Source organism: Primulina huaijiensis, unplaced genomic scaffold (genome assembly GCF_012295235.1).
Source record: "Primulina huaijiensis isolate GDHJ02 unplaced genomic scaffold, ASM1229523v2 scaffold24871, whole genome shotgun sequence".
Classification (NCBI taxonomy): Eukaryota; Viridiplantae; Streptophyta; class Magnoliopsida; order Lamiales; family Gesneriaceae; genus Primulina; species Primulina huaijiensis.
In genome coordinates, this window is record NW_027356090.1 from 634,896 (window position 1) to 653,627 (window position 18,732).

The window sequence follows — 18,732 nt, forward strand, 5'->3', positions numbered from 1 at the left end:
TCTTAAATCATGAGTATATTTTATAAACATTATTTTACCACAGAGTAAAATTATTTTTAAATAATTAATATTAAAATTGAAATGTAATGAGAGAGGATAATGGAATTGGTGATTTTATGGTGATTAATTTTAATTTTTTTTGAAACGGTTTAACTTTGATCAACAGTGTAGATTCTGGAGCATAAATACAAATTTTCCCCAATAAAATTTTAAGTTGGTATTTAGTAAAAAAGAAAAAGAAAAAGAAAATTGTTTTATGAAGCTGATGTTGTCGGGCGATACGGCGGCCGGCGGACTGGTCATCCGAGGAATGAATGAATAGTGAAAAGCATATTCCCTATCTCCTCCTCTATTAATTGAGAGTCTGTGGCAGTGTTCCAGCACGACAAGTAGAGAACTCTCTCCACGTGGGACATTCGCGATGCTAGTGCTGCTGCTTGTGGCACATGGAGCCGGTGAGGTCATCAATCCCCAATTTCGCTTCTTCGTAGATTCGGTTGTTCGGTCTTCTGCCCCAGGAGATCGCACCTTGTAAAGAAAGCATTGGAGTATTGCTGGTGGATTTCGTGTTGCGTGAATCGAGGTTGCTGACTGGTGGTGGAGGTTGAGGAAATGTCGATTCCGAAGGAGCCGGAGCAGGTCATTAAGCAGAGAGATGGATCGGTGCTGGGTAAGAAGACCATTCTCAAGAGCGATCATTTTCCTGGCTGCCATAACAAGAGATTGTCTCCCCATATCGACGGTGCGCCCAATTACCGCAAGGTTTGTGTTTAAGGGCAATGTTTACCTACCTACTTCTTGTTATTTGCTTCTCCCGCAAACGTGCGTTTCCGGTGCCAATGTTGTTCGTAGTTGATTTTATTTCTTTCATCTCTGTCTGTCTCTTTTTTAAGATGATTAGCGAAGGAAGATCGAGTTTTCTCTATCGGGCTTGCATAGCTACCAATATTCTATTTATCGGTTTCCCTGTTTAAATGATTTCTCTACCTTGTCTTTCGTTTAACTTTTGTTGTAACTTTGTTTCATTCATTTATTCTTTATGTGGGTGTTTTAATTATTCAAGTTCAACATGATCATATCCCAACATCATGGAGATTTCTGACACAATTTTCTCGACTGAATTCCTCGTGCCTCAACCTTGTCATAGGCAAGCTCGTTACCTGTTCATGGGGTTGCTATTCCTACCATTGACGGCATCCACAATGTTCTCACTCACATTGGAGCCAAAAAGAATGGAGACCCAAGTAGTGTACTTTGGATTAACCTTCGCGAGGAACCTGTAATGTTTCAGATTTAACTGTTCAGCTGCAATTATATATTTGTGTCTTTGCAAACTTTCATCTTTGGTTATTCATGGAAATAGCATAGAAGGTTATCTATAATTGATTCAACAGAACATGAATCATGCCTCTGTAACTTTTCTCCCCGCTACATTATTTTGTGATCACTTCAAGATGATTCAACGCTACATCAAATATTTACTCTGTCTCTCATTACCCCCCCTCCCCCCCCATGCCCTTGGGTTTCAACTTTTATTTATCTCCCTTTTAATTCCACTAATCTTAAATAATCATATATTATCCTCTTTAGTGGTAAAGGTTGTGTTGCCAAGCATGAAAGTGTGTGCTTGATAATACCAGATGATGGATTATTATTAGTATTAAAGTCGTAAAATTAACCTTTTTTGTTGATTTTCTGCAAGATTTTCAAGGACCTTACCACCTCATTTTTCTGGTAACGGAACAGGTGATTTACGTTAACAGTCGGCCTTTTGTTCTGCGTGATGTGGAGCAGCCCTTTTCAAATCTCGAGTATACGGTGGGTAATGCAACTGAAATAATTACCTGACCTTTGTGGGACTCTATATTCTGAAATGTTGCTGTTTTTACTATTAGCTACACAGGATTGGTGAATATTTTTTTGATTTCTTGCCTTCTTTCTTTCTAGAAATGGAAGAAGAATTTTAGGACCTAAAACGTCTTCAAATGGAAACCAAAATTTTTTCTTTCCATTCTGGTGTACTTTTGTATTCTTATCAGCAAGAAGTAACTGAGGACGGGATAGGATATTTCTATGGAAATGTCTATTTGGGTGTGATTTATTTTGTTTAGGGTTTTTGTTGGGATATTTTTTGGATCATAGGGATGTGGCTGTGGTTAAGTCCTCTATTTACTTGTTTTGTACTGTTGCCCCTACACAGTAGGAGCTAGACGTAATTTTCTCCTTATGCTTTTGTGATGATATTCTACGTATCCTGCCATGGATTTTTTTATCCAATTTTCCTCTTATCTGTCTGACTTCTGGTACTCATCTGAAGCTTCCCATCATGTGCTTCATAGTCTTTAGGTGTATCTCTTGCTTTGGTATCTCTAGCTTCTCGAGAGGGAGGCATCAGCTAAGTTTTAACTAAATATAGAGAAGGGATTAGCAGTTCTTTTGGTGAAATCAGTTTAAAAGATAGCAATACATTCTTTAATGGCAAAATTGATGTAAATGTGGCATTTATTATGATATCAAAATCTTTTAGGGGAATTGTCTTACACTCTTGAAGCTGGGTAACTTGGTATCGTTTCATCTATTGCCTTTTTGTAATTTTGCCAGCGGTAAATTCAGTCAAAAGTGTCAATTAATTTGCTTCCTGAATCTCCATATTTCCCAGTACACATCCTGTTTGCTTAGTCGACTATTCTGTGAATCCTAACCCCCCCTACACAAGCTCATTCAAACAGCCATGCCACACCACCCCGACCTAACTGTTGGACTTGGTGCTTGCCGTTCTACCAAAATTATATATCGCAGTTATAGTGTAATTTTAAACTTTACAATTACAATGGGCTAAGAACTATGTTTTGATCATTATATTGGTGGGGGTAATTATTGTTTCTAAAAAATTATCATCCAAATAATTGCATGAATTTGCAATTTATGGGAATTTAACACGTGGCCTGAAACCAATTGTACAAATGAGTGTTTTCCGTTGAGTGGTAAAGGTACAACTTATCTTTTAAGTTCTACAACTGTCTCAGCTGTTGTTTTTCAACATGCAAATTATTGACAAAACATATGCTCTTTAGTTAAATATAGCTCATTTAAGGACAAACCTATAGAGAAGAGAGAGGGATTACAAAGTCTAGAATATCATGGTTTAGTAATTCAACTAATGTTGCACGAGGAGTCTACGGAGAGAAAAAAACATTTGTTCCAAATTTGTCTTATACATTTTCTTGGGATTGCCATCGTGGCTCATTTAATGCACGTCTCCGAAATCGGGAGGTTCAACTTTGCTTTAAATAATATCATCTATATATATAGAGAAAAACATAATGAACATAAACATGAAATGAAAGAAAATAAATGAATTACATACCAACAAATTAATGGGATCTCGGCGAAGGCCCCTATCCACAATTTGAAATGAAGCATCTCTCCTACACTCTGATCCATCTCTTGTTCATTTCGGCTAATCTTGCTCTCTAAAGCCTACAAATGGTACATGAAATAGAGTGTTTGATGAAACACATGTGAGAAAAGGTCGCATAACACATAGATACAAAGTATAATAGATAAGCATGAAAGAAACATAGTAATGCACCCATGCGATGATGTTATATTAATGTCATGCAAGGATATGTCATGGATCATATATCAAACTAGCTCATCCTCTTGGCATGTAGCAAACTATCATACCGTGCCTCCCACACAATACTAAAAAATTTGGACTTGTAAATATTCAAGGTAACTATAGCATATTGCCCAGGAAATTCATTGGGTGGTTGTTACATGCTAGTATGTAACAGTCACCTAGTGAATCTCTAGAGCAATGAGCTACAACTACCTTTAGATAGTCCAAATGAAATGCAAAACAACTGAATATCACAAAGGCAACTATATTAAAAGTTTTTCCTGGCATTTCTAGTTGAGAGAATTATTTTCTGATTCTAGGGGCCTTTTCCTGCAAAAGAGTGGTCATCGCTTTATAAATGTTTAATGTTCTTTGAATATTAACATCTATCACGTCTTTCCCGCTTTAAATCTATATCGTGTCAGCTTAAACTATAAGAGGACTCGTCAATATTAAAGTGACCTCCTATCTCTATTGTCAATCATAAAACCTGCATGAGATCGGTGCCAACAATTATATATCTCAACTAGTGCAATGTATATGCACCCATATCATGTTTATGACCATGTAGCTATAACATGCAGCTGATCCACATAGCAATGATAACAAATCACGTATCACATCAACCAAGTAATCATTTGATATATACACTTGACCATAAGTTATTAGGTCCTCTCATGCCAATCACCAAATAGTCACATACATCCAAATTAAATAAGCCCTATGAACTGTTGTGATTGCCTAGTTGGAAGTCCTAGACTCAAATAACAATGAGTCACTATGTGCTCTAACAATATATCATGAAAGTTTTTTAATAGACTACAAAACCTAGAGTGCTAGAACCATAGATTTTCCAAGAATAGCTTGGTATTCGGGGTTGATAACACATGCATATTACATTAATAGTATAAGTACATTTCAAAATTATTTATCATCAGTTTTGTAGCGCCCTTACCCGAGCCACTACTAAACAGACTAATAAACATGCAACATTAAAACTTAATAACAACAATTAAACAGCGGAAACCAAATAGCTTAATCATCTTACAACCCAAACGAAAACAGAACAAACAACAGCAGTCTTAAACATTAATACAACCATATCGAAAACATAATTCTGAACGAGAAAACGATAAACCACACAAAACCTCCACTGGATCACCACCGAAAACCCAACTGCTCTAGCCACTGCCCTGGTCGTCCGAACCGTCCAACCTAAGACCTGCCCCGTGGAATGGGGTGCCCAAGATGAAAACAAGGACGTGGGCGACAATCACCCAATACGAGAATGTACGAGTATACAAACTGATATGATGCATGCGAAATGCAATATGCTCGGATATCAAGGATCAAGTCAAGAATCTCATGCTCAGTCTAGAGGCGCCTGAGTGTGTAGTCTCTGATCTGCCCTAGGCATGTTTTGGCTCCCACACTCATCATCAAGACGTGGACCTACAATGTCCAGGTCATTAGAGCCCGCGGGTCCCGTCGGACACTGTAGCTCTCAATGCCCCATCGTCCACAATACAGAATAGGGCTGAGCGGCCCCAAAAAACGAGGTATATCTCAAAAGATATCAGGCTCAACATGATATGTCATGCATAATACGCCAAAGCAGTAAAACATGTATAATGCAACACATAAATATGCAGCATATACGTGTGTATGATACGCTTGGATATCTCAGTCAGTACATCACGTATCTCACTAAAACAATCTGACAGAAAGCTCTTAACCTATACAATACCAACAATATGAAATCACTATCAAACCAGATTCTGAATTACCAAACATGCTATAAAGTTCTTCCTAAAGGCTTTAGGATTATACCTGCGTCCGTCGTCAGCCCGCTGATGATGTCTCGATCTCAGTTCACCGACCTCTCCTCGAGTCGACACTAGCTCCGAAACTTCCCGACACCAAAGTGCCGTAGAAACTGGCTAGAAAACCTAAGGTAAAAGACTAGAACTCTCTCTCTGAAGGATGCGGTATAGGAAACAAAAGAATTCGGCTTTCATTTATAGGCTGCATCTGGACTATTTCATAAATCCGAATCAATCTTATCTGCCACGTGTCAAAATCTCATTCGTCTGGTTGGATTTCTCGAGATAACTTAATCGGAAACAGATCGGGTTATCCATTTAAAATTCGGTGGATCCAACAGATTAATCCCAAATTATCACTTCGTTAATAATACTTAATTAACAACTCTTTAATTATCTCTTAATTAATATTTCATTCAAAATAAGAATTCGGGTCATTACAAGTTTCATGTACTAAAACTTGTCCGCATGCATATGAGCTACAACTTTGTAAGATGCTTCTGATCTGTAGTGGGTACTCTCCATTGGTAGAATCCTGAATACCCCATCTATATGATTAATAATCTTGCTTTCCACTTATTGCACATGCAGGCTTAGAACAACCACACACGTAATGGTTGAAGCATGTCACCTCGTACTTTTGGAGGCCCCCCTCACAATCCCTTAGGTGGTGCCAAAATGACTGAAATCGCAACCCCTATTTATAGGCAAAATTTGCTGGGTTTGGAAGCTCCAAACCATAATGTTGTAGGCTCCGATCCTATGTGGATGAGATCTATGAATAGATTCCTGAAAAGGTTTATCTATCTAATTTTGACGTGTATTCGGACTTGAAATCCTCATAAAATAGACTATGAGAAATTTAAAACGGCGAGTCTGAATGCACAATCAAAAGCTCCTATTCCTACATGTTTAGTACTTGTACTTTGGTCTTTTTGGAGTGGAGGGTTTCCCACGGTTTTAAATGAATCACGAGCACTAAGTATGCTTAACAATTAGTCATATAATTCTGCTACATAATTATGCACTCGAAACCAAGAACATTATTGAAAAATGTACTACAAAAATAAATAAAAAGTGTAGAGAAAATAAAAAATTTCTTTGTAAGGAAATCTTGAAAAGTATGAAATCTCTATAAAGGTTTCTATACCAAGGATCAAGCCCTCGACCTTGAAGTAAGGGCTCAAGTTATTCCAAAGCTAGAGAATTTTTTCACTACATTATCTACATATAGAGTCGAGGTAGATTCTTCTGGCGAGCCTGAAAATTTCTACAAAGAGGCTCTAGGTCAGGGAATTCTTCCATAAGACGTTGTCATCCCCACAAAGACCCAAGTCATCTTATACATGTGGATTCAAGCATTGAGAAGTGAACATAAATTAAAATTGTGGTCAACAAGCTATCTTGCAAACTCCCAAATCCACAAATCTTCAATAGGCAATCAACAAGCTCTTGAGAGCCTATTGGACTTGAAGTCAATTCAAGATACATGTGGATTCAAGCATTGAGAAGTGAACATAAATTAAAATTGTGGTCAACAAGCTATCTTGCAAACTCCCAAATCCACAAATCTTCAATAGGCAATCAACAAGCTCTTGAGAGCCTATTGGACTTGAAGTCAATTCAAGATACATGTGGATTCAAGCGTTGAGAAGTGAACATAAATTAAAATTGTGGTCAACAAGCTATCTTGCAAACTCCCAAATCCACAAATCTTCAATAGGCAATCAACAAGCTCTTGAGAGCCTATTGGACTTGAAGTCAATTCAAGATAGAGGAATTTTCAAAGCCAACAAAGGAAGCTCTAGCAAATCCAAGTCCCAAACCGGGTCCTAGCACTAACATTTATGCTATCGAGCCCTGAGTTGAAGAAGTCAAACCAATGTAGAAGAATAAAATGATTTGATTATAATTAAGTTTATATTATTCTTGAAGTTGTTCATCAACTTTTTCAATAAATTTGACATTTTAATTAGTGTATTTTTCTCTTTTAGAACAAAATTTGTGTTGAACAAGTACTATAATTTGTTATCATGCATCCATATATCCTTTCTAACCTGTTTCTTACTTGTGCTGTCTATGCAAGCATATACTTTATCGTGGTTTTGTAGCAATTGACAAAGTTTCTATTTCCGTTCTTGTTCCCGTTGCCACATGACACTCTTTTTCTAAGCTTAAGTGGCTGTTGGTAAATTCTTGGCTTTTATGAATGTTTTCTTTAGTTAATCAAGTTTGATTCAATTCCCATAGTCTAGGCTGTTCGTCACTATCTTTTTTATATAAAAGTAGGGTATTAACAGGCTCAGGGTTGAGCAAATGGAAGATCGTTTGAAAGAAGATATCCTTATAGAAGCCACCAGGTACTCCGTCAGCCATTTCAACGGCACTTTTAGATTTATATCATAGTAATTCTTTTGCTTTTATGACTTTATTTTCATGTGAATCAACAGATATGGAAATAAGATCCTTGTAACTGATGAGCTACCAGATGGTCAGATGGTGGACCAGTGGGAGCCAGTTTCACATGATTCAGTTAAAACACCTCTTGAGGTCTGCATTCTAGCTTATAAAATATCAAGACCTATAAACTATTTGCTTATGCTACTATTATTCTCCAAGCTAGGTGTACGAGGAATTGACACATCAGTACCTTGTTTTCTATGAACGTGTTCCTGTAACGGATGAAAAATCACCTAAAGAGCAGGATTTTGATATGCTGGTTAGTCTTCAATATTTTATTACCTTTGAATAATATATACATTTCAGTGTCCTGTCCATTTGTTGACATCGTTGGATCTTTGTTAACTGCCGTGCTGTCTTCTTTTCTCCTAGTCATTTGTCATATATGAGACAAGTGAACCATCAGTGCCTTGAACCAACACAAATGCAACTGAAATCAGGATAAATATCAACTTCAAAAAAATGGATCAAAATGTTTATACCTGAGCCCTTGACCGTACAATCGTATGACACGTGTTTCATGAAAATCGTGGGTCATAAAGACATTAGGTTCCACTATCTCATGATAGTTATCTGATTGTATTTCATGAAAATTGAGGGTCATAAAGACATTTAGATCCACTATCATGAGATGTCTGTCTAATTGGCAGCATTCTTAATCCACATGAAGAAGATTCAGTCTTATCTCTGAAGACAAACTCTCTGCTCCATTGTATTTCTCTGGTTTGTTGGGCGTTGTACATGTGTTGAATCTTTTTGAAGAGTAGAAAGTAAATTGTTTGAGAATCTGATTTCATAAAGAAGCAACAGTAAACTCACTTCAATTATTGAAAATTGGGAACCCATGAAAGAGTTTATAATATCTATATCCACACACACACACATAATATTATATTATATGCGTGTGTGTAGGCGCTCACATACTCTGTTTCTAAATCAAATTTGGGATAGTTTGCATGCCAATTTCAAGATTTAGACACCTGAAGCATAATCCCGTGTCACTATTGGATAGGAGATGCTAAAAAAGTTATAGGAGTCAACTTCATCTAACCGATTGTCGATACTACATTTGAAGAAATTTTCATGGAACTGGTCCAAGGATGGGAAGTATTAAGTTCTTAACAGAAGGCAAAAGCTATAGCATGCTTAGCAACTGTATTGTCATGGCACAATTTTAGGATTCAGTATAGCACATAAGACTGAATAACTTAAAAATACATTCATGAATCTACTCTTTTTCCCATTTTTCAAAGGAATATTTATGAATTTACTGATAAGATCCAGAGAAGGTTTAGAAATGAACTTCAGAAAATGCTAAATTGAGCAAACGCTAAATTTCATCACAAAGAGAGTTTGGTACCTTCTTCCTTTTTTTTCTTTACTTCTCATTTAAATGCTTGGTTTAATAGGGCTATCCATTTTATGTAATATAAGGGTATGAATATTCATCAAAGATTTGATAAATAAATTATGAAAACATCATTTTTAATATAAAATTTGATTAAATATATTATAATACAGTAAATTCATTGTAATCCATTATATGGGCAGAGAGATTTTTTTATCACTAGTCACTACATATGTCTATGTGAAAAAGATACAGTGTCACGTACAATTCATTAGTATTTCTGATGTATATGGAAATACATGTAATGGTGGTTTTAGATCTTAAAATTTATGCATTACTCCAAAATATTGAATTTGTGCAATTTGATTTGATTCATTAATATATTCAGACAGTCTATAATTTTTTTTGGAATTAGTTGAATATGATGGGATTGGGTAAAATCTCCCCACTTGCTAGAACTACCTATACAATTTCCGTTCCCTTAGCTGGTCACATTTCCATTCCGTTGACTTGCTGATGCTGGTCACATTCCATTCCATTTCCATTCTTCTTAAAATTAGAAAAGTTCTAGATTAAGGGTGAGCCACTTGTCCACTTAACCTCTTGATTTCTACCATCAGGCAAATGATAAAAGAGAGTTAGATATCATATAGTGTGGTTTATGTGAAAATTGATGCCATTTGACGGGAGATTTGCACAAACAGTTCATATGTTGTACCCCTACCATGTAGAGCAATAGCCAGTAACGACCACCCCTCATTTAATGGATGGTTATGCTGTTCTTAAAGATGTGGATTTTGATAGATTGAAATGCGTTGACCTTGGATAGGTGTTCATATATTTTAGTCGGTTTATTCTATTTCTAAATGTGGTGATGAATTTGGTTCCATAACCAGTAATTGGGTGTCAATGTTGTGCTGTCCTTACATTCTTTACCTTTTAGGTTCACAAAATTTCTCAAGCTAATGTAAGGACGGAGGTTATATTTAATTGCCAGATGGGCCGTGGACGGACAACCACTGGGATGGTGATTGCTACATTGATTTATATTAATCGAATTGGAGCTTCAGGTTCATTTTTCTTACATTGCCTTGTTTGATTTAAATTATTTTCCATGTTTTTTATGGTCCATTCATTTCCAGTTTTACTTTTCTTGTCACCTAGGTACACATAGAAAGGAATGAAAATTATATTTTAATTCTGTTTGTTCTTGTTAATGCTACCATTTCTTAGTCCACCTAGCTTCTCGATTTGCTTTATTTTTTTTAATGTATTCTACAAACCTTCGCCCATTTGCTCCCCTTCCGTGAATTTATTTCTGTGCCAGCTATCCTACCTGTTGAAGCTGTTACTTAAAGCACATCAATTGGATAAAGTAAGTTGCATAGTGCCTTCTCAAGGAGCAATAACTAAAGATATGGAGTAAATAGGTTACTTATATAGAAAGTTTTATCTGCTTCCTGACATACTGAAAGAGCTAAATGGCCCATTCTGGTAACAAATTGAGATCCCCATAAATGCACTTCTGTAGGAATCAAACTCTTGCTTAATTTGACTATCCTCGATATGGAAAGAAAATCCCGGCCTTACTAAACATCAGTAATGTCATAATATATTACTCCGTTCCTCAATATGGAATTCATTTGGCTGACTTACACAAAGTGCACTTGATCTCCCAAATCTTGTATGACTTATTGAGTTCTCTCAATGTTAATTCCTATGATTTTTTTGTTGTTCTCAGTTTTTTTCTTGGAATTCCTGCTTCAGCTACTGGAGACTTATTGACTCAAAACCCTTGTGGTCTATTAATACCTTTTTTACTGGACAATCTCATGTTTTATCTTTCTGTTTTTCTTATTTAATGTAAATGTATGTCTTGATATATTCATACAATAGGTATTCAAAGAACCCATTCCATGGGAAAAATTTATGATTGCTCTTCTAGAATCACTGATGATTTACCGAATTCAGAGGAGTCGATCCGCCGAGGAGAATATGCAGTCATTAGAAGCCTCATAAGGGTTTTAGAGGTACAAAGAAATAATGATCCAAACCCCATAGTTTGTCAATTAAAGAATAATATATGTCAATTTATATTGACTAGTTATTTTTTAAGGGTGGCGTGGAAGGTAAAAGACAAGTTGATAAAGTCATCGATAAATGTGCTTCTATGCAGGTATGAGGTATTGATGATTTTTGTATGAGAATTGTTTCCATTTCTATTTTAAATAATATTTGAGATCATTTAATGCCTCTTTGAATTAATTTTAATCGTTTTCCTTTGCAATCAGTGTTTCTCCATTTTGGAATTTGTGTGACTTGGTTCTTATTACAGAATTTACGGGAAGCAATTTCTGGTTACCGAAGTAGCATTTTGCATCAAGATGATGAAATGAAGAGGGAAGCGTCCCTTTCATTTTTTGTGGAGTACTTGGAGAGATATTATTTCCTTATTTGTTTTGCTGTTTATCTCCATACAGAAAGAGAAGCTCTCCACCCTTCTTCCCCGGGTCGATGTAGTTTCTCTGAGTGGATGAGAGCTAGACCAGAGCTTTATAGTGTACTTCGCAGGTAATTATGAAGTCCTTTTGAAAAAAATATCAAAAACTCGTCCCATCATGTAAACTTGAGAGGCGGTGGTGGTACTTTTCAATTTTCATTTATGAAGTAATCATGTTAGTTTGAAATGATATAGCATTAAGACAATGTAAGTTTAAACCACAATATGATTCCCAAATATTTTGTTAACCACAAACCACCTGATGCCACCTTCAGATTGTTGAGGAGAAACCCAATGGGGGCACTTGGTTATGCAAATGTGAAACCATCGCCAGCAAAGATTACAGAACATGTCAGTGGCCAACCTCTTGACATGAGCCAAGTGGCTGCTTTAAGAAAGGGAGAGGTTCTTGGAAGTCAAACTGTTCTTAAAAGCGACCACTGTCCTGGTTGTCAACATCCTTGTTTACCAGAAAGAGTGGATGGTGCTCCCAATTATAGAGGAATTCCTGGATTTCCGGTTTATGGTGTCGCTAATCCAACTGTTGACGGAATTACATCGGTGATTCAAAAAGTTGGAAGCTCAAAAGGTGGCCGTCCAGTATTTTGGCACAATATGAGAGAAGAGCCTGTTATATATATTAATGGAAAACCATTTGTTCTTCGTGAGGTTGAAAGGCCATATAAAAATATGCTGGAGTACACGGTATGCCATCATGTTCTATGACTTTGATTATCAAGTTTTACAATGCCCATGCATGTGCAGCCCAATCTAGTAATTTGAAATTTGATCTTGCTTTTTCTGTTGGTCAAAGATTCTCTGAGAAGGTGGCGTAGCTGAATACTTGATATGTGTATTCAAGTTTGTAAAAAGCAAATTCTGTGATTCTTGAAACAAGGGTCTTGCTGAAGGAAAAAATATTTTGATAAAAAGTTGAGAATGATGTGTATTCAAGTCTGTAAAAAGCAAATTCTGTTATTCTTGAAACAATGGTTTTGCTGAAGAAAAATATATTTTCATGAAAAGTTGAGAATGATAATTCCTTGAAAAACTTCTTCAACATGCCAGTTTTGACAAAGAAAATAATCTACTGGAAATATATCTGATTCCTTGAAATCTTGAAACCTTTTAAAAGACCTGATAATAAAATAAGAGACATTTTTTTACCAACATAAAGAACCTAGTGATGGATTTTGTAGTAGCTAAAATCTATGGTAGTCATCTTTGACTCAATGGATATGAGCAAAAACTCTCTAACATCAACGCTACTCGAGATTTTTGTTAGAAACTCCTATCATTGAACTTCAAACTTGGCTTTTGGCAATCCTTCGACGAAATGTCTATGATTTGTTCCTCTGACTTGCATTTAAGCATGCTACTTTACCGTTATTTTCTGCTTCTCCAACAGAATGGTACTTGACGTTGATAGGCTTAGCTTTTCCATGTATATAAAAAAAAAAGAAATCGCAGACTTGTTATCACAACTGATCACTATGGGCTCCAATTGTTTTTGTCCCACCTCAACAAGCAACTTCCTAATCCAAATTGCTTGATTCACTGCTGCTGTTCCAGAGATGTAGTCCATCTCAGCTGTTGACTGAGCAACATTTTACTTATCAGAATTCCAAGAAAAAACTCCAGAATTGAACAAAAACCAGCGTCCCGAGGTGCCCGTTCGGTATCCACAAATCCAATCATATTTCCATTTATTGTAGATTAAACCATATACGAAGATGTGTTGTCCCTTCAAATATCCAAGAACTCTTTTTTTTGCTCCAAAATGCAACTGACTTAAGCTTGCATGAACCTTGACTGCAACCTTGGAGCAAACATTAGATCTGGTCTAGTGGCTGTTACACCAGGCCTCTACAAACACTAGCATTGTTATGGTCCCAAGTTATGGATCCCATTATGGGCAATTTATTGGCTGATCATTAAGATTCGTGATGTTTTAAATTTGAGGCTCATGAAAGAAAATCTCTTGATCTTTTGTTTTGAGGTTTGTTGGGAGAGAACTTCGAATCTCACAATTGCTTTTATGGGAAAAAAATTATTTGTTGATATTCTTAAAATCTATGGCAATCATTTTTGCGTCAATGAATCTGAGCAAAAACTCTCCATCTTCAACTGAATTTGTTTCTGTAATTTTTCACCTCTACGGTGTGGAACAATACTACTCTTTGTGCTTCAACTATCATTTGAAGCGATATTATCAATTATTTTTTTTAGAAACTCATGTGCTATTATACTTGTATCTAGGGGATAGATTGTGAAAGAGTAGAAAGAATGGAAGCTCGTCTAAAAGATGATATTTTACGAGAAGCTGAAAGGTACCAAGGCACGATAATGGTTATCCACGAAACTGATGATGGACAAATATTTGATTCTTGGGAATGCGTGAGCTTGCAAGTTGTTCAGACCCCACGGGAGGTATTTAGGTGCTTTGAAGAGGCCGGTTTCCCTGTGAAATATGCTCGTGTTCCGATCACTGATGGAAAAGCTCCAAAAAGCTCTGACTTTGACACCTTGACCAGGAATATTCTATCTGCTTCCAATGATACTGCTTTCGTATTTAACTGCCAGGTTCAACATCATGGACTGGTCCTTGATTTTTCATTTGGTTTCTGAATAATTTTTTTATCCACTTGTACAATATACCCTCCTTATGGAGTGAATTTCTACAGATGGGGATTGGAAGGACGACAACAGGTACCGTAATTGCTTGCCTTCTGAAACTCCGGATCAATAATGGAAGGCCAATGAGGGTATCACTTGATGACCCATCAAACAGGGAGTTAGGCTATCACTATGATGATGGAAGTCAGAATTGCCTTTCTGTAGGAACTAAGACAATGGAAGATTCAACTCCCGCATTTGGGATAAAGGACATCCTATTTTTGTGGAAGATTACAAGATTATTTGATAATGGGGTGGAATGCCGAAAAGCTTTAGATGTTATAATCGATCAATGTTCGGTTTTGCAGAATATACGGCAAGCCGTCTTACAATACAGAAAGCTATTTAATCAACAACATGTGGAACCAAGAGAAAGAAAGGTGGCACTAAATCGCGGCGCTGAGTACTTGGAACGTTATTTTCGGTTAATTGCATTTTCAGCATACATAGGAAGTGAAGCATTTGATGGATTTTGCGAACATGGAAAGCCAAGAATGACCTTTAAGAGTTGGTTACATCAAAGACCGGAGGTTCAAGCAATGAAATGGTCAATCAGATTGAGGCCTGGGCGGTTCTTTTCTGTTCCTGTAATCTTTTGACATGAATTCGCTGAATGTTTTATTTTTTTCTCTACCTTTCGATGTATGTTAAAACTTTTGAATGTAGGAAGAATTGAGAGCTCCTTATGAATCTCAACATGGGGATGCTGTCATGGAAGCAATTGTGAAGGATCGTAATGGTTCTGTTTTGGGGAAGGGTTCTATTCTTAAAATGTATTTCTTTCCTGGACAAAGGACTTCGAGACGTATACAAATCCGTGGATCACGACATGTCCACAAGGTACCTTGATGTTTCTTTACACAAGTGAACTGGAAATCTTGTAACATATAGCATGAGTCATCTGATTTTTATCGGGTTTAGGTGATCATGCAGCATGTGCGCAATAGGTTTGTACACTGGGACGACATTGGATATAAAAACTTTAGGTCATAGGGATGTTAGAATCGCCAAACAAGTTAGATACTTCATTTGGAAGATCGATAAACGAATTAACTGAATGCTGATTTTCTTCCTATAACCATTTTAATTCCAAATTTAACAATATGTAGGCCAGTCTCTATCAACCATGAGATTATTATCTGCATAATTATATGATTACTATTTAAATAATCATATCATAGCATATGAATTTGTTCATCATGTTGAACTAATTCTTTTGAAATCAAATTGTGATCAACTTAAATTGACCAAGTTGTATGGAGCTTTAGTTGCTTGGACATAAATAACAACTTAACATGAGAAGGATATCTCAATACAGGCTTCTGTATTTTTTAAGGTTGAAGGATATCCGGTATATAGCATGGCAACCCCAACAATTACAGGTGCAAAAGAGATGTTAGCCTATTTAAGCGCAAAGCCTGCAGCAGAAGGAACTGCTCCTCAGAAAGTGATTTTGATTGATCTACGGGAAGAAGCTGTGGTTTATATCAACAATACTCCTTTTGTACTTAGGGAATTAGATAAGCCTCTTGATACTCTCAAACACATAGGAATTACAGGTCCAGTGGTATGCCATCATTCAAAGTGTCATTCAAAATATAAAATGGCTGATGAAGTCACACAGATACTAAATACTGTCTTATTTCACAGGTGGAACACCTAGAGGCACGCTTGAAAGAGGATATCATATCTGAGATTAGACGTTCTGGTGGTCGAATGCTTTTACACCGTGAAGAATATAATCCTGCATTAGAACAGGCCAGTGTCATAGGGTACTGGGAGAATATTTTTGTTGGTGATGTAAAGACTCCTGCTGAGGTATATGCAGCTCTGGAGCATGAAAGGTACAATATCTCGTATAGGAGGATCCCATTAACGAGAGAGAGAGAAGCTCTAGCTTCAGATGTGGACTCTATTCAATATTGTATAGATGAGTAAGTAATAAATCCAGACTTACATCTGCTATCGTTTTATTGTCTAATAATTCTTTTTGTTAGATACACTTGTTTCATGTAGAATCTGGTTGTATTGTGGATTTTTTAGCCATATCCATGCTACCTTAGGCCTTTTACATAGACTGTTGTCAATTAATTTATTGCCAGGTGAAAGCTTCATTTTCGTGGTGTTTAACATATTCAAATTGGTAAGATTATGGCCTAGTGTTACATCAATGATATAGCTTCTCTACGATTCAAGTTGGGAAAATCGTGTTAAAAGTTGGTTATTGGTTTTGTACCAAAGCCTCTATACTATTTTGCTATCTTTAACCACCTCTTATATTTCTACAGCTTTTGATGTTGCATAAATGATTTTCATTGTAGTGATGTCTGAAAATCTTCATAGTTCATGCACGCAAAATTTGTTAAAATGACCAACTGGTTAAGAAATTGGCAGTCTGCCGACATCCCTTCTTTCTTCTGACATCTTGATAATAATGTCAGGGACACTAAAGACACTTTTAACTGTTCTTTTGTTACTCTTAACAGCACTGCAGGGTCTTATCTTTTCATATCACACACAGGGTTCGGAGGGGTTGCCTACGCTATGGCCATCATTTGCATTAGACTTGAAGCAGCGATGTCAACATCACTTGTATCACGATCATTGATCGGAAGTTCATACCCCCAGACTTCAGTTGACGAAAATGTGAGTTCTGATGATGAAGCACGGAAAATGGGTGACTATAGGGACATCCTAAGCCTAATTAGGGTTCTTGTTCGTGGCCCTGAGAGCAAGGCTGATGTTGACTCGGTTATAGATAGGTACGTTATCGTTATTGCATATACAAGAGACGTGATTATTAGTTGTGGTGAGAAGACATTTGCAAAACTATAGCAGCTAGATTATCATTTTTGAATCCTGTTGGTGTGTAAATTGGCATTTTGATATTTTTTGTTAAAAATAGGTGATAGTGCATGTGATCCATAGTGTTAGACATCGATTAGAAATTACCACAGTATGCAAATCTACATAGGTGTGGATGCTAAATGGAAAGGGTGGGTAGAAGGTAGTGAATCTTGGTTGATTAGCCAAGTCATTGCCAAATTGAAGGCTTATGCTCGCCTAGAAGAGGTCAACATTTGGTTGGAAGTGAACAACCGTGATATTTAGTTTCAGTAGCTATCCTTTTTGGCATTCATCTGTGGCCGAAGTGTATAAACAAATTTACAGATTCATCATTGTTATTATTCCTCTCATGCTTCAAGTTCTTTCCTCCCTTTAAAGGTGTGCAGGGGCAGGACATTTGAGGGATGATATATTATACCACTGCAAGGAACTTGAAAAGCTTTCGATCGACAGTGATGAACAACGAGCACACCTCATGGATATGGGTGTTAAGGCCCTGAGGTTGGTCTCATTTTCCAGATTATTAATGTCTGTAGTTCAAAACTCCTTTTCACTGCTTGCTCTTAATGATTATTCAGTGTCATATTATGTTTTATACTTGCATTGTTTTTTAAAATCTGATGTCATATGCTTGAAGCTGAATCAATTGTAAATTGTGGTTGGGTCCTGAACTATATTCTGACAAATCTACTCTCTTTCTGATTGTTTGTATAGGCGATACTTCTTCTTGATCGCGTTTAGATCCTATATCCACAGCACATCTACAAGAGAGACGGGATTCACTGCTTGGATGGATTCAAGGCCTGAACTCGGGCATCTCTGTAATAACCTTAGAATCGACAGATGATTATAAAATGTTCATAAGTTATTTGTAATAGAAAAGACGGTTAAGTCTAGTTTAATGTAAACTTTAATCTAACTAAACATAACTGATAATTGCGAACGTTTTTATTTTTAGGAATTTTGATGCATCATTGTTTACGTAATGTTATATTATTATATATTTGTTTATTATTCTCCATCATTGGATCTTACTTTTATGAGCGTGTAAGAACTAAGAACATGCTGCCATTCAATTACTGACGTATTGGTTGGAAAAAGAAAGTGCGGTACCTATTTATCTCCCGAGTCAATTGCGATACGTTTTTTCTTTTTTATTTTTTTTTTTCAAATTATTACACTATCAATCCTGGATTTTTCAAATGTAAAAAATACACGACCCTTCGAAATTTGACGGTGGATAGATGAATATGAATATATGATGCTACCATTGTGGAGGATATCTGTAAGCTGTCCAAGAATCTTCAGAGAATGCACGTGCTACATTGAACCGAGCAGCGAACTATGGTACATTTTCTAGCTAAGGAAGTTATTTCCCTAGGCATCTTCTCAGTTTGTTTATTTTGTTCCTTCGGGCCTCGGCCCTTTTGTAAAACAGATCGGTTGGCGTGTTGAT

General features: G+C 36.5%; 1 protein-coding gene and 1 long non-coding RNA gene across 3 annotated transcripts; both read left to right on the forward strand.

Moving 5' to 3' along the window:
- Positions 1–216: 216 nt before the first annotated feature.
- LOC140967286 (uncharacterized) lies at positions 217–18,247 on the forward strand. 2 transcript variants are annotated; one of them, XR_012173563.1, is made up of 19 exons: positions 217–762; positions 1,148–1,279; positions 1,747–1,818; positions 7,735–7,805; positions 7,896–7,995; positions 8,069–8,164; positions 10,197–10,323; positions 11,150–11,283; positions 11,370–11,429; positions 11,589–11,824; positions 12,029–12,458; positions 14,013–14,336; positions 14,438–15,016; positions 15,096–15,269; positions 15,766–15,996; positions 16,080–16,363; positions 16,916–17,191; positions 17,663–17,777; positions 17,991–18,247. XR_012173563.1 is itself a non-coding variant. In XM_073427722.1 (19 exons), the coding sequence occupies exons 1-19, from the start codon at positions 613–615 to the stop codon at positions 18,121–18,123; spliced, it is 3,732 nt and encodes a 1,243-aa protein (XP_073283823.1). In that variant the 5' UTR covers positions 218–612; the 3' UTR covers positions 18,124–18,247. The 2 variants fall into 2 exon arrangements, 1 of the variants encoding a protein (XP_073283823.1); XM_073427722.1 differs by having other exon boundaries at positions 218–762; positions 17,655–17,777.
- On the forward strand, positions 1,827–4,871 carry LOC140967287 (uncharacterized). The gene is made up of 2 exons (XR_012173564.1): positions 1,827–2,690; positions 3,564–4,871. It is a non-coding gene; the product is annotated as an uncharacterized lncRNA (long non-coding RNA).
- Positions 18,248–18,732: the final 485 nt, after the last annotated feature.